At 36.8% G+C, this 15,583-nt stretch overlaps 1 protein-coding gene across 1 annotated transcript; it reads left to right on the top strand.

Annotated features, from left to right (window-relative positions):
• The first annotated feature begins 1,909 nt into the window (after nucleotides 1–1,909).
• Nucleotides 1,910–12,452, top strand: SULT1C4 (sulfotransferase family 1C member 4). The gene is made up of 7 exons (XM_019434612.2): nucleotides 1,910–2,276; nucleotides 5,352–5,477; nucleotides 6,050–6,147; nucleotides 6,428–6,554; nucleotides 6,772–6,866; nucleotides 9,986–10,166; nucleotides 11,115–12,452. Exons 1-7 carry the CDS (start codon nucleotides 2,108–2,110, stop codon nucleotides 11,228–11,230), a joined length of 912 nt encoding a protein of 303 aa, XP_019290157.1. The 5' UTR covers nucleotides 1,910–2,107; the 3' UTR covers nucleotides 11,231–12,452.
• Nucleotides 12,453–15,583: the final 3,131 nt, after the last annotated feature.

Genomic DNA, 15,583 nt, shown 5'->3' with positions numbered 1-15,583 from the left:
ATTCAAGGAGTGAACACAATTTCAATTAAATTTTATTCAATATTTATTTAAATAAACTTAACTCACTTTCCAATAGTTGTGTTTTACAACAGTTTGCTGTACCAAAATACATTTAGACATATTCTTTTTGCAAAAACATTTTTAAAAGAACCTGTTTAAGGAGAGTAACCAGCACTCTGACTTTTTCTAAGAAAAATGTATTAGAAAGTCCAGTCATAATTTTTTCCAATGGATCACACTTGTGGCCTGAACACCTATTACAGTTTGCATCTGACATCCAAAGAATGCAATGAGAGTTGCAATCTCCTCTCCACACTAAGAAAGTAACAGTAACAGAGTAGAATAAGAAGGAGAAACAAGAGGAGGAGGAGGAGGAGAACGAAAGAAAAGGAGAAAGAGGAAGGGGAGGAGGGGAGGAGGGGGAGAGGAAGAGGGGGAAGGTTCAGGAAAGAATTGGAAGGGAAAAGGGCATAACTTTATCTTTGGTGCCCAATGTGTGCCAAGTCTGCAGGTCCACAGCTACTAGGACTTGGCACAGGATTCAAATGCAGGCAGTCTGACTTCTAAGGACTACCAAATCCCCAGGCTTACTCCCCACAATAATGATGGCTCAGAAAACTCACTTCTTCAATTTTCTATTTGGGTTTACTCATTCTTTATCTCAAGAAATAATAGCATGCTAGGCACTAGGTGGCATAAGTGAGAAACAAGACAGAGCCCAGGCCCTGTTTTACATGCCTTTGAGTGTAGAATAAGAGAAAGAAAATGTTAACAAGTAAATAAACAAGACTAAATTCTGATAACTGCTCTAAAGGAAAAAAAGTTGCCCCAAGCAAGGAAATAGGAGGGACCTACTTCAGATGACACTGAAACCTCATTTAGTATAAACTCAAGTAGAGTCTAAAGGGACTCATTATGGATAACCAAAGACACTCCAATCACTCAGGAACTTCCAGGAGTTTTTGAAACTCTGTTCAAGGAATCAGAGACAAATACCAAATATATTCTTTTTTTTTTTAACGTTTATTTATTTTTGATACAGAGAGAGACAGAGCATGAATAGGGCAGGTGCAGAGAGAGAGGGAGACACAGAATTCGAAGCAGGCTCCAAGCTCTGAGCCATCAGCCCAGAGCCCGACAAGGGGCTTGAACTCACGGACCGCGAGATCGTGACCTGAGCTGAAGTCGGACGCTTAACCAACTGAGCCACCCAGGCTCCCCTATATATTCTTTGTTATATCACAAGAGACAGGAAAATTAAGTGGGTGTCCTGTAATATTTAGCAGTTAAAAACTAAAAGGTATCTGGCCTTGTTTTAGAGGTGAAAAGAGGTTATGGTTGAAACAGGAGGAGAAAACCCAAGAAGGAACCAGAAATGGTTCCAAGGAAAAAGCAAGGAGTTTTCTGCATCTCTTTTGCTTTAAATGAGACGTGCATATTCTGATACTAACACTGTATAGCCTACAAAATGAAGAGAACCTTTTCTAATAGAGCATATTTTATTTTACTCTTAAAAATAACAACACTGACCCTTCCAGATATTTGTGCTGGGAGATTCAAATCTAGGACCTTCTTGCCAACAGCCCACAGAAATTTCCCTTCAGCCTTTCAGGGAAGTTATTCTATGTTGCTACCTCCATTCACTACCTCCGTTCTGTGAGCAAATTTCCTGCAACTTTTTAATTAGCTTAACATTCACAGAAGAGACAACAAATGAATGTGAATTATTTTATGAACACAAATAAGAGAAACATAAACAACATGGCACTAAGTCTTGTTAAACTGACACAGAAGAACAGGACTGAACGTGAACATGACACAGCAGCCAGGATCTGGGAGGGCCTCTGGCAATTACGTCAGAGCCTGGATGGGAGGAGGGCTGGAGCTCATTAAGAAAAGGCCTGCCTAAACAGTAGTGCCCTGTTTCCTGGAACTGGGGCTAGCAGGCCTGTAGCTGGTTTGCACATTAATTGCCAACCATCCCCAGGCTGTCCAGGTAGAACTTGCAGTCCGAGTCTTGCATTGCCTGTACAATAACAAGAATGCAGCTTTGTGCTGACTGAGCAGTAACATTTTATCTGGTACATTAGTCTGATTTCTGATACTAATGGCCTTAAGTAAAATGGAGGATTTTAAATTTGATGGAAAAGAGCGCATACCTGTCGACTACGTGAAGGGGATAATGCAAACCATACCTACCTGTAACATCTGGGACCAGATCTGGAACTTCCAAGCCAAGTCTGATGATCTGCTTATTGCCACCTATCCTAAAGCAGGTAGGGGAGAGAGGAGAGGGGAAGGTGAAGAAGAGAGTTAGGAAGGGAAGTGGGGAAAGTACATTAATAATGAAATAAAGGAGTGGGAAATTGTTTACTGGACGGAGTGATATGGCTAAGATATATATCTTGTGGAAACTGAAACTACAGAAAAAAATATTAAAATGATGTACAAATTTTAAGATTTAATTCTTCCTATGATGTACATATTTTTTTAATTTTTTTTTTTTTTTTGAGAGTGAGACAGAGACAGAGTGTGAGCAGGGGAGAGAGGAAGACACAGAATCTGAAACAGGCTCCAGGCTCTGTGCTGTCAGCACAGAGCCCGATGTGGGGCTCAAACTCACGAATGACGAGATCATGACCTAAGCCAAAGTCAGACACTTAACCCACTGAGCCACCCAGGTGCCCCTGATGTACATTTTTTTTACTTCCCCAGTAAAGAGTGAATGAAAGAGCTGAGAACTAAAGGGCTAGATTTATTGATTTGTTTGTTCCCAATGCAGGCCCTTACTGCAGATCCTGTAAAAAAAAAAGAAAAAAACAAAACAAAACAAAACAAAACAAAAAACTTCTTTGTGTGTGTGAGCTAAAAAGGGGATCCCAAGGCTGATTTGGGGAAGAGTTATGGGAGCTTTGGTCCTGCAATGCTGATTTCACCTCAGCAGCCCCCAGAAGCCCTCAAAATTCTCTCAGTTCAGGGTCTGAGAACTACTGTTTTGATTTCCATCCTCCGTCATGGCATGTTGTGAACCTACTTCCTTGTTTCAGTAATTAGTTTAACAGAAGTTGCTATAAAAGTAAGAATACTTGAGCCCAGCCACTGTATCATAAAAATTTTAGGATAAGCAGGGAGAAATAGTTCTCTACAGATTTTTGTGCATATTACATATATAGTAAAAATACACTATTTAATTCACAGCCAGATTGCATGTACATTTGCTCTTTGAAAAATCAAGTTACCTGTCAATAACCCCTCTTTCACACACACACTCACACACACACACACACACACACACACACACACACATAAACACCAAAAAATCTAAACCTAAGCATTTTCTGTTCAAACCTCTCTTGAGTCTTTATATCTAATAATCCTAATAAAAGACTACCAGCAGATGAGAGCCTTAGACTCCTAATTTTCTAATCTTACTCATCGTGAGCCCATTCAGGATTAAACTTTCCTAAGTTTGTGAATGTAAAAGAATTCACTGGTAAGAATCACACGTCATAGTCTTAATTTTGTCCACAACTCTACTTGATCATCATTTCAGCATAATGTTTAATAGTTAATCTTTCTCCGCCTCCCAAATGTGAGCAGCAAGATTTGGTTTATTTAAGGTTTTCATGGGTTAGGATTAATGGGGCTTCAACAATCCAAATAACACACTAAATAAATAATATGCTTGCCAGCTAATGTAATATTTAATCATCACTAAAACCTTATCCATTAATAAAGGCTAAATTTATTGGAGGGAAGAATGAACAAGCATGGATGAAAAATATGGCTTACACCTAAATTTTTAAAAGAGTAATAAATACTCTGTGAATGAGCCAAGAGAAAAAATATATTATAAAATCACTGACCTCTAGAGGATGTATTGAGAAATTCCACTCATCCCCAAACCCCTAGCAACATGTGAACCTGCCCCATTTTTAGCTGGCCCATGGCTATAAATTCAGAGTGACCACCTAAAACCAGTACAAATAGCTCTAACTTTCTTTGACTAGATAGCTGAAGAAATATTGTTCTTTTATCCTGTAATAAAAGAGTTGGTGCCAGAAAATATTAGAGACCAACTCATCTATGATATAAAATGTAATTTTTTTCATTGTTTCCTAACCTATGCCCTTCCTGTAGAGCTAAAAGCACTAAATTGACAGTATGAGGAAAGGAGTCTATAATGAGATCTGATTTCAGAGAAAATAGGAAGATTAGCCCAGATTCATGATTCAGAGAACCATTCTCAAATTGTTCATCTTCCTGACATGGATTTGTCAGAATGTCTAGCACAATAGCTCTTCATCAAAGGATGAAGATTTAGTTGGTAGGCACTGTATCAGTCAGAATCAGACAGCACACAGAAACTAACTGGGCCTGGGAGACAAAGGGCCCTTCTTCCAGTGGCTTCTTGCATTTGAGACACTGGGCAGCAAAATGTGGTATGGCCTCTGCAAAATTTCTATCTGTTGAAGCTACCTTTCAGGAAGAATGACCTCTATCTCTCTTCCACGTTTCAATGCATTTCATCAGGGGACTCTAAATAATATTCAGAATCTTAGTGGCAAAGAAGTCTAGATAATGCACTTTTTAGCATTTCAGTCCCTGAGATAAGGGGAAAATTGAGAAATGGGTGAAAATGGATACTAAGTACCAATGATCAATATCCAGCCCAGATACTAATTATTCACTTGTTCATTCAGCCAACACATATTAAGTAGCTCCTATGTAGCAGCCCTACTATGTGCTTGGGAAACGGTTTGAAAACCACATAGTGATTACTCTCCAGGAGATCATAATCAGGTGAGAAAGACCTTTCATTCTAGCTTTCTTATGAACAATGCAGCTATATCAATGAGATAACAATTCAAATTAATGGTTGTGACAGGCAAAAAAAAAATGAACTGCATATTTATCAATATAGTGTCCACTCCAAATTGCAGCCTTTATATAAAAATTCATATTGTGATAACATAAGACAAATAAAAAATGATGTTTTCTGAATTCCACTATAAACCTAGCTTTAAAATTCAGAGAGATATTCTAACAAATATGATCATATTTTAAGAAATGTAGTATACTAGAGGCGACTGGGTGGCTCAGTGAGTTAAGCATCCAACTTTGGCTCAGGTCATGATCTCACAGTCTGTGAGTTCGAACCCCACATTGGGCTCTGTGCTGACAGTTTAGAGCCTGGATCCTGCTTCAGATCCTGTGTCTCCCTCTCGCTGCCCTTCCCCTACTTGTGCTCTGTCTCTCCCTGTCTCTCAAAAATAAATAAATGTAAAAAAATCTTTAAGAAATGTAGTATACTAAATGTCTGTGCATCTTCATCTTACATGTGGAATAAGGAACAACATGGACTCAGGAGATAGTGGACTTAATACAAAATGAAGGTGATGTTGACAAAAGTCAACGAGCACCTACTTATATACGATTTCCTTTCATCGAATGGATAGTCCCATCCATGAGATCTGGTGAGTATGGAATAGCAACACTTGACTATGATCCTAAATATACACTGAGGGTTTTTTACTATCACATTCACAGGCATTCAAGCTGAAAAAAAATCATAGAAAAGACATAAGAATTAATACAACCACTTTGAAAAACTAGAAAAAAATTAAATTCTAGGCATTCAAGCATTACTAATGAATTATGTGACTGTATTTTTTTAACGTGTGTCTGGCCGTTGCTAAACTCCAGACATTTTCTAATGGAGTTACTGATTATACACAAGTTTTTCTTCTCCATTAGAAATTAATTGTATTCCACAAAGTTGAGCCCAAGTGACATAATTTCATCATGGAAGGGTTTGAATCTTTTAGGTTCTTATTTGTTTGGTTTCTTGTTTGTTATGGCTAAAGACTGTTTTAGCTTTAAAAAATCATTCATAAGCTAGACATATTATCTCAGATCTACTGTTACAGTGCTCTCATAGTTGCCTTGAATTGTTCAACTGTTCCTAAAGTAGTAATAATGGAAGCAGTAAGATGTTGAAGCAAATAGAAAAAAAATGGTGGTGAGTGATCAAAAATCAATTTTGCAGGTTTGGAACAAGCTAAGCAAATGCCCTCACCACGGACCCTGAAAACACATCTTCCCATCCAGTTGCTGCCACCATCCTTCCTAGAGAAAAACTGTAAGGTAAAAAGCAAAAGGAATTCACAATTTACTCCTTAAAACAACCCTAGAGTGGTCTTTAATTTCCTCTTAAGACACTTCACTTGTTAAAGAAGAGAGAGTCCATCTCTTCACAATAATCAATATGCAAATTGATTTGAGTCTTTTTGAAGTCCCACAAAAGTCAAAATCATAAGAATGCAGCATCAGAAAATCTCATCTGTATGGAATGTACCCACTTGAACATAATTTGTATGAGCAATAACCAAATATCAGTCTAATCCTCTTTTTGCTACTTTCCTAGATAATCTATGTAGCAAGAAATCCAAAGGACAATATGGTGTCTTATTACCATTTCCAAAGAATGAATAAAGCTCTTCCTGCTCCAGGAACCTGGGAAGAGTATTTTGAGAGTTTTCTGGCTGGGAAAGGTAAGAGAATTCAGTTTGTTTCTTTTCTGTCTCAAAATTCTCAAACACTCTAAAAAGAAAAAATCATTTCCTTAGAATATCTGGGCCTCTGCCTGCTTTACTGTGAAGAAATCATCAGTATGATACTCTCCCTCTCTTTAGGAAATCTCCTTTCAGTGGAATATCTGTTTGTTGGGCTTCTGTGATTCATTACCCTGTTTTTCATCCCTCCTTGCAGTGTGCTGGGGATCATGGCATGACCATGTGAAAGGATGGTGGAAAGCCAAAGATCAACACCGCATTGTCTACCTCTTCTATGAGGACCTGAAGAAGGTGAGGAGCAGTGCCATGTAAAATGTTCCCATTGGACTATAAGACATTTAAGTCATAATGTATGGACCCTACTGGGGACTCATAGATTGAAACAGGGAATAGAAAATGCTGCATTTCATTGGTTACTGCTGTCCATGAATCAAAGAACACATGGGATATCAGGAGTTTATGTATCCCATAGTTTCATCTACAATTTCCTGGTGCTCTGGGGTATGGTACACTGTTTCCATATAGGCAAAATGCAAGTGATACCTTTATTTTCCTCTTTCATATCTATTTTAAAATTCCATTTAGAAAGTAAAACATTTCCTAGCACATTTTGTGTTTTTTCATCAGTACTTGAGAAACATCATAATTTCGAGAAATGGGTTAAGAATTTAGGGTGTAATGGAAAATACTAATGATTTAGATTCAAAATTCTTGAATTCAAAGTGTGGCTTTCCCTACTGGCAATTATTCTTGGTAAGGACACTTAACATCTTAGAGATTTACTTAGTTTCCCTAAATGCAAACACTAGATAGTAATATATACTCTTCCAAGATCTACTGTGAGGACTAAATAAGATGAGGTTCATGGGAGTTTACTATAAATTATAATATACCCAATACTATCTATGACTTAACTAAATACAGGGATCTATGAAAATTAGAGTCTCTGTTCTTCAATTATCACTGAAAGCCTTGCTACTCAAAAGGTGTTTCACAGACTAGCTGCATGGGGCTCTCAGACCCCACATCAAGCCTACTAAGTCAGAATGTGCACCTTATAAGATGCCTTATAAAATGCCTAGGGGATTTGTGGGCACATTAGCTTAGATGTATGTCTCCTGGGTTCAGTCACTGCTGGGCCTCATCTAGCTGTTTCTACAGAATATCAAGAGTAAAACAGAATCATTTTTATTTTTTTAGTCAAGATACAATAGACAATTAACATTATATTATTTTCAGGTGTACAACATGATTTAATATTTGTATATGTTTTGACATGAGCACCACAATAAGTCCAGTTAACATCTATCACCACAGTTAGAGAATTTTTTTCTTGTGATAAGAATTTTTAAGATCTATTTTCTTGGCAACTTTCAAATAGACAACATTGTATTATTAACTATAGTCACCATGCTACACATTACATACCCAGGACTTATTTTATAACTAGAAGTTTGTAACTTTTGTCTCCCTTCATCCATTTGCCCATCCTACTCTCTATCTCTGGCAACATCAATCTGTTCTCTGTATCTATAAGTTTGGTGGTTGTTGTTTAGATTCCACTCTACAGTTTCTTCAAACAGAAAAGGTCAGATATGCGCCCTATCTGCCCTATGTGCAGAGAGTTATCTACAGAATTCTACATTTAGATATTCAGTTAAGAAATATTATGGCAGGGAATCATATAAGGGAAATGTTTGCTCTTTAATGAATAGATATGACAAACTGAGGAAGCCATAGAAGGAAGGAATACTCTGCTGTTAAACACAGAGTAGGAAAACTCCATGTAGGTGATGCTTGTCCACATGATATCAAATGTATCATTATAGGGTCAAAATAAGAATATATCATCAGGAATGATGCCCTTTTAATGGGGTATATCCTAATGTATTATGATGCCAGGAAGAAACTTTAATGAACAGGTAGTCTAACCTTAGAATCCCTAGAGCCCTTTTAAATATTTCTGTGATCATGTTCTGGAATGCCCCCTAACTAGTCACTCAAAGCTCAATATTCTCTGCACTCTTTTTTTTTTTTTTTTTTTCCTGGTGTAATTTCTCTTAGCTTTTCTTTTTTTTTTTTTCCTCTTTTTTAAAAATATTATTTAAATCCAAGTTAGTTAACATAAACTGTAATAATGGTTTCAGGAACACAATTTAGTGATTCATCACTTACATATAACACCCAGGGCTCATACCAACAAGTGCCCTCCTTAATGCCCATCACCCATTTAGTCCATCTCCCCACCCAACACCGCATCAGCAACCCTCAGTTTGTTCTCTGTGTTTAAGAGTCTTTTATGGTTTGCCTCCCTCTCTGTTTTTATCTCGTTTTTCCTTCCCTTCCCCTATGTTCATCTGTTGTTTCTTAAATTCCACATATGAGTGAAATCATATGATTTTTTTTCTTTCTCTGACTTATTCTCTTAGCATAATACATTCTAGTTCCATCCACATTGTTGCAAATGGCAAGATTTCATTCTTTTTGATTACTGAGTAGTATTCCATTGTATATATATTCCATATCTTCTTTATCCATTCATCAGTCAATGGACACTTGGGCTCTTTCCATAATTTGGCTATTGTTGATAGTGCTGATATAAACATTGGGGATTCCTAGTCTATGTGAAGCCAATTAATTAAGCACTTTTGACATCCAAGCTTTTAAAGCAGAAGACACAGATGTCAGGCTATGCCTTTCTACTTTCTTTCCCCTACCACTCCTCCTAGAGATAGGGACTTCCCACGGCCACAGCTCCCTAGGGTGGTGTGTCTCTCTGATGAGGAAACATTGGAACTCTCGGGAGCACATAAACATCTGGACATGCTGGGTAGTAGAATTACTAGTCATGGGTGTCTCTTGGGCACTCATGGGTGCAAAATAGTCCTCTCCCATTCTCCTGCCACCGCTTACTTCCACCACTGAAATGGTCTGGGGACATTTCTATCAATGAAACAGGAGACAGCCTCCTTAAATTGTCTTACCCTATGCTTCCACAATACCATTGCTCTTATCACCAGTCTATGGACTCTCCTTGTTGGATATTTAATTGACCAAGATCCCCACCCCCCGCGATAACTGACTTGCATGGGACACTTGGGCATAACTCTTAGTGAAACACTCTCCCTGCACTGCATGTCACTGTATGCTGAATGTTTCACTAACACTTCAGTTTTTGCTCCTATGTTAGAGCAAGAAAAGTTTAATAATTCCAGTTAATAAAAAAGAGAATATTATGGACCATCATGTTAAAATGAGTCATTTATGGATAGTTGAGCATTTGTGATATAAGATTTTTTAATTTTATCTCATAGCATGTTACTGATTACTGTTATTAATTCATTTCAGTATTCTTATTAAACCAATTGTTTTATATCAAATCTTCACTTTTCTTTCAACTCTCATCATAGAATCCAAAGCAGGAAATTCAGAAGCTGGCAGAATTTATTGGAAAAAACCTAGATCATGAAGTTCTAGATAAAATTCTCCATCACACTTCATTTGATGTTATGAAGCAGAATTCAATGGCAAACTATTCATCAATTCCTACTGAAATCATGAACCACTCTGTTTCTCCATTCATGAGAAAAGGTTTTTATATTTTCTTTTGATCATAATCTTAAAAGTGTTGTGCAACCTTCCATAGCCTTGGGGGAATTTTCTTTCCTGTGGCTAAGAAAAAAAAAAGCTCTATAACAAATGATTCTGGGATTCTTAGGAAACCACAAATGAAACGAAAACAATGTTCAGACAATTGAAGAGTAAGGTGTGGTGTCTAAATCCCACCCCTTCCCCCCCCCCAACTCTTCAGAGATCTTACTGATAAGGTGAAAACACACAGAATTAAATGAGATAAGGCAAAGAATCCATTTTATAATGGATTTACAAGGGCTTTATGCTATCAGTTAGATTTAATTCATTCCAAAATACTTACTGAGTGGCTACTATGTGCCTGGCACTGTTCTAGGTAATGTCTAGAGCAGTGAAAAAAAACACAAAATTGTCTCCCCTCATGAACATTATATTCTAGCCACAAATAAAATAAGCAAGAAGAATACACAGGATAATAGATGATGGTAAGCACTACAGGGGGAAAAGGCAATCTGTGAAAAGGTAACAGGAGTTGCAATTGGAGAATTTGGGGATTTTTTTTTTGTTTTTTTCCTCAGAACTATACCTTGAATTCTCTCACATACAAGCCCTTCCTGGTAGGTCTATACAATGAAAGCTATAGGCATAAGCACCTACCACACTTTGACGTACAAAGAGAACAGGAGAAAAAGACAAGAAATCCCCCCATGCCTGCTGTTTTAATTACTGTAGTTTCATTTCCCCCATTAATGTGACTCAGTGGGTAATGGGCTCTCCCGTTACCAGATCAGATAAGAAATTCTTCTTCCCTTCAGAATGAAATTGACAGGTTAGCAACAGAAATGTTTTGTTCAATATTGCTTCCCAGGAAGGTAGAACAGAAATATTCACACAGAAACAGGAAAATAGAGAAATACAAATTGACTCTCTCCCACATGACTGTTTCAGGGACAGTTGGAGACTGGAAAAATCACTTTACTGTGGCTCAGAATGAGAGATTTGATGAAGACTACAAGAAGAAAATGGCTGATTCCAGTCTAACTTTCCACTTCCAATTCTCATAAAAAAGAAAACAAATTTTTTTTTAGTTTATTACCTAATTTATTGGGTAATAATTAAATTTTGTTGCTCAGATCACATAATATTGGATTAGGTTCTCAGAGTAGTTGTTTATTGTGTTTGCTTTTGTGCACTCTAAAAAAGTGGGGATAAAGCTAACAGAGATTGGGGACAAGGTGGAGAGTGGGAGGAGAATGGCAGTGTGGAAGGAATGAGGTTCAATCATCACTAGTTAAAATCCTGGCATCATTGCTAATTATCATTATGTTTAAGTTTTCTACAGATCATGTGTTTGTTAACATTAAAAATTCTTCATTCCTTATATAAGAAAACATTAAAATTTTCAGAGTAAGTGTTCTTTCAGACTAACTTCTCAACACAGCACTAAAGTATGTAGATAGTGACTATTTCTCCCAGAAAGTAATTGGTAGCCAAGTAACCATCGTGTAACTCTGTTTCCCCCTGAAACTTTCCAATTCACTTCAGTGTTCTTTCTATAATACATCTATCCCTATCAATTACCACATCCTATATACTTAACTCTCTCTCTCTCACCTCAGCCAGTGCTATGATTCAGTCTTGGAGTCATATCTTGATTTGCCTCCTTCCAGTGAATCCATAATCATATGCTAATCCACCAACAATATCTCAGTTTTTCTTGTATGAAGTCTCATTTCTATAGCCACCCTTCTGGTTCAGAAACCTTTTACCCATACTAGTGTAAGCTTCCTAACTAATTTCTCTCTTCCTCGCAAATCTATTAGGGTTACTTTCCTAAAACAGGATTGTGATTGTATTTTTCCTTAGCTCTAAATAATACTTCAATGACGCTGAATTTACAGTGGCTGAAAGATAAATCCCATGCTTTTTAGCCATCAATTCATAGGCAGCTATAAACATATGATATGGTTGATCTCATCTTCCAAACCACTTTTCTAGCTTAATTTCATCTTCTGAACCATCTCCTTACTTCAGCAAATTAGCTACTCACTGAGCCCTGATATCTTGCAGGTTCCTACCCTACTAGTTTTATTTTCACCATGCCTGTATCTGAAAACATATTCTACCTATCCAAACCATATAACATGCCTCAATAACCAGGACAAGTGGTTCATTCCTTCTGCAAATACTGAAAACTGAAGAGATCATTTGTTCTTCTGAAGTTCTCTACACTTAGTATAATTCTTTTGTGATTAAGATTAAAGTATATTACATCTCTTATATGTATATATTGTCTTTCTTGTGCTTATTAAAATTTTCGCTTATTTATTTTTTTCCAAGATAGAAACATTGCTATATACTTCATTGCATCAAACAAAATAGGACAAGCACGAAAATAAGTAACTGAAAGAATATGTCTGTCAAGGAAATTCAAAACAGCTAACTTTTTATATAGTAGTACCTAAATTTATATTTAAGTAGTACCTATAAAAGTTATCATCTTTAACTGCTGTCCAATATACTAGCTACAAGTGCCTATTTAAATTAATTAAAAATAGATAAAATCTAGTTCCTCATTTCCACCAGTTAAGTTTCAAATGCTCACTAGCCACACATACCTAGTAGCTATTACTTGGACATTAGAAAATATTTCTATCATCCAGAAAAGTTGTATTGGATAAGACATTTTATTTTTATAACAATTCTTTGAATGTGGCAGTATTATCCCACAGAGAAAACTAAAACTAAAGTTCAGAGATATTAGTTAAGTTACTCAAATAAGAAATGTTGGAATTTACTTTCAAACACAGCTCCAATGGTTCCAAAACCCGCATTTTTAACTGTTCAAAATAGAGTCTCTCCCTTCCTGTTCTTACCACAGTCCCATCACAGGTTCATAATGATCACTGCTAACTAAAGGATGCCCAACCCAGACCCAGACCTAAAAATAACCAGACTGTCAAGATGTCAGCCACTCCCCACCATGATCAAGTGAAGCTTAACAATAGTCTATTGAATATCTAAAATATTCCCACTGTCCACATGCTCTGAAGTAGACAGAGTCCTAAGCCAACAATAGCTTCCCACTTGGCACCCCTAGCATCTGTCCAGTCTGAAATCTGTTTTTTATACCTTTATATCTCTAAAGTTCTCTGTGAAATTGGTTACAATACCTGCAGGCTCTTATCTGAATGCAGTGCTTTCTGTGACTATGTTCAGTTCTCCCCCACATACCACCACTACCCCCAAGACACCAAAATCCATGCTCTGCCCTGCTGCCTCACAAAGATAACTCAGAGGAAGGGGGCATGTGCTCAGCCCATGGCTCTTGGACTTTTGACCTTGCACTCAAGTTGCTACCTCTTACCTTCCTCTCCCCTTCAGTCTTTCAAAACCATTGATTAGCATATTATATTCTAGATCTAGTCAAAATTGTTTCCATTTTAGCAGAAAATTGCAATAATGTATTTAGTCTTTGTAATACTTCTGATACATAGAATCTATCAAATACAGAGTGCACATTCTATGTTTTATCATATGTGAGCGATAACTTTTAACTCCTATGGAAGAAGTCTAGGTTTGAATCAAGAAAATTAAGAAAGCTTGATTTGGTATGAAATGTATTTATTTTTAAAATTATATTTCTATTGATACTTTACTAATAGACAGGAGCCAAGTAGCATTATGGTTCATTCACACCAAATTGTCTCTAGCATTGCTAAGAATATATGTTCTTTTTAATGTTTTATATAGAATCATAATACTGATTTTTTGCACTATTTTACTTCTTGCATCTCTATACATGCACTTTGATTTTCCTTACTATTTTCTTTTTTAAATGTTTTATTTATTTTTGAGATAGAGAGTGTAGGTGGGGGACAGGAAGAGAGAGAGGAGGGACAGAGGATCCAAAGCAGGGTCTGCACTGACAGGCTGACAGCAGTGAGCCCAATGTGGAGCTCAAACTCATGAACCATGAGATCATGACCTAAGCTGAAGTCAGACACCAAACGAACTGACCCACTCAGGAACCCCCAAAATGCCCCAATAAAACATGAAATTAGAAAGTAAATGGTTTCTGACTCCCCAGACTAGAGCACTAATGAAAAAGGTAAATGCCACAGTTCACCACAGCACCAGAGAGACTACAATATGAAAGATACCAACGTGAGCAAGAGATCACAAGTTCTTAATAAAGAAAAAAAAACTTAACTGAGAAAGTATACAAGAAGATCAAAGAAGTCACACCCCAAAAAGGCTTAAGAGGTCCTCAGAGTTTCTAGCTAGGCTGAATGACAGTGGTCTTCCCTTATACAAAGCAAATATGTAAAGACTGGAAAAAGTGACTATTTTTTTTTCAAATGCCCAAATCACAACATGAGGTCATAAGGCATAAAAAGAAACAGAGAAACATAGCCAATCAAAAAAACAAAATATATCTCCAGAAATAAGTCCTAAATAAACAGATATCTATGAATTATTTGACAAAGATCCAAAATAATCATCTTAAATATGCTCAATAAGTTTAAAAAAAAAAAGAACACAGAAAGCTAACTAAATAAAATCAGGAAAATAATGCATGAATAAAATAAGAATATCAACAAAGAGACAGGAACTACAAAAAAAAGAAGAACTTGGGGCACCTGGGTGGCTCAGTCAGGTAAGCATCCAACTCTTGATTTTGGCTCAGGTTATGATCCCAGGGTCATGGGACCAAGTCCCATGTCAGGCTCCATGTTGACTATGGAGACTTCTCAGGACATTCTCTCTCTCTCTCTCTCTCTCTCTCTCTCCTCTCTTTTCTCTCTCTCTCTTTTCTCTCTCTTTTCTCTCTCTCTCTCTCTCTCTCTCTCTGTCTCTCTCCCTCCCTCTCTATGCCTCTCTCCCTCAATTTCTCTCTCTCTCTCTCTCAAAATGAAAAGAAAAGAACTTAACAAATTCTGGAGCTAAAGAATACAATAACCAGATTGAAAATTTCCTAGAGGTATTAAACAAGAGACTTGATTAAACAGAAGAAAGAATCCATGAACATGGAGAAAATGAGTCAGAAAGGCAAAAAGAAGAAGTATGAAGAAAATCAAAAAGAGCCTAAGGGACTCATGAGAGACCATCAAAAACAATGTGGAAGCCTCAGAAGAATAGAGAAAAGGGCAGAAAGATTATTTCAAAAAAGAACAGGTGAAAAATTCCCAAATCTGAGGAAAGTAATGTAAAGAGAAATTCAAGAATCTCAACAAATTGCCAATACACATTATTATCAAACTGTAAAAATTACAAAGAGAGAATTTTAACAGTAGGAGGAGAAAAGCAACTCATCACATACAAAAAGAAAAAGTATTTTAAGATTATCAATTAATTTCTCAACAGAAAACTTATAGGCCAGAAGACAAGGATCACACACACACACACACACACAC

This window comes from Panthera pardus, unplaced genomic scaffold (genome assembly GCF_024362965.1).
Source record: "Panthera pardus isolate Hobbes unplaced genomic scaffold, ASM2436296v1 HiC_scaffold_25, whole genome shotgun sequence".
In the NCBI taxonomy this organism is placed as follows: Eukaryota; Metazoa; Chordata; class Mammalia; order Carnivora; family Felidae; genus Panthera; species Panthera pardus.
This window is presented reverse-complemented; position numbering and strand designations above follow the sequence as displayed.

What these genes read in the sequence shown, in the direction of transcription:
- SULT1C4 (XM_019434612.2), top strand. Translation starts at nt 2,108, where the DNA reads ATGGCCTTAAGTAAAATGGAGGATTTTAAATTTGATGGAAAAGAGCGC. An exon ending in TCTATGAGGACCTGAAGAAG is followed by an intron (nt 6,867 to 9,985) that starts GTGAGGAGCAGT and finishes CTCTCATCATAG; the next exon opens with AATCCAAAGCAGGAAATTCA. An exon ending in TTCTCCATTCATGAGAAAAG is followed by an intron (nt 10,167 to 11,114) that starts GTTTTTATATTT and finishes TGACTGTTTCAG; the next exon opens with GGACAGTTGGAGACTGGAAA.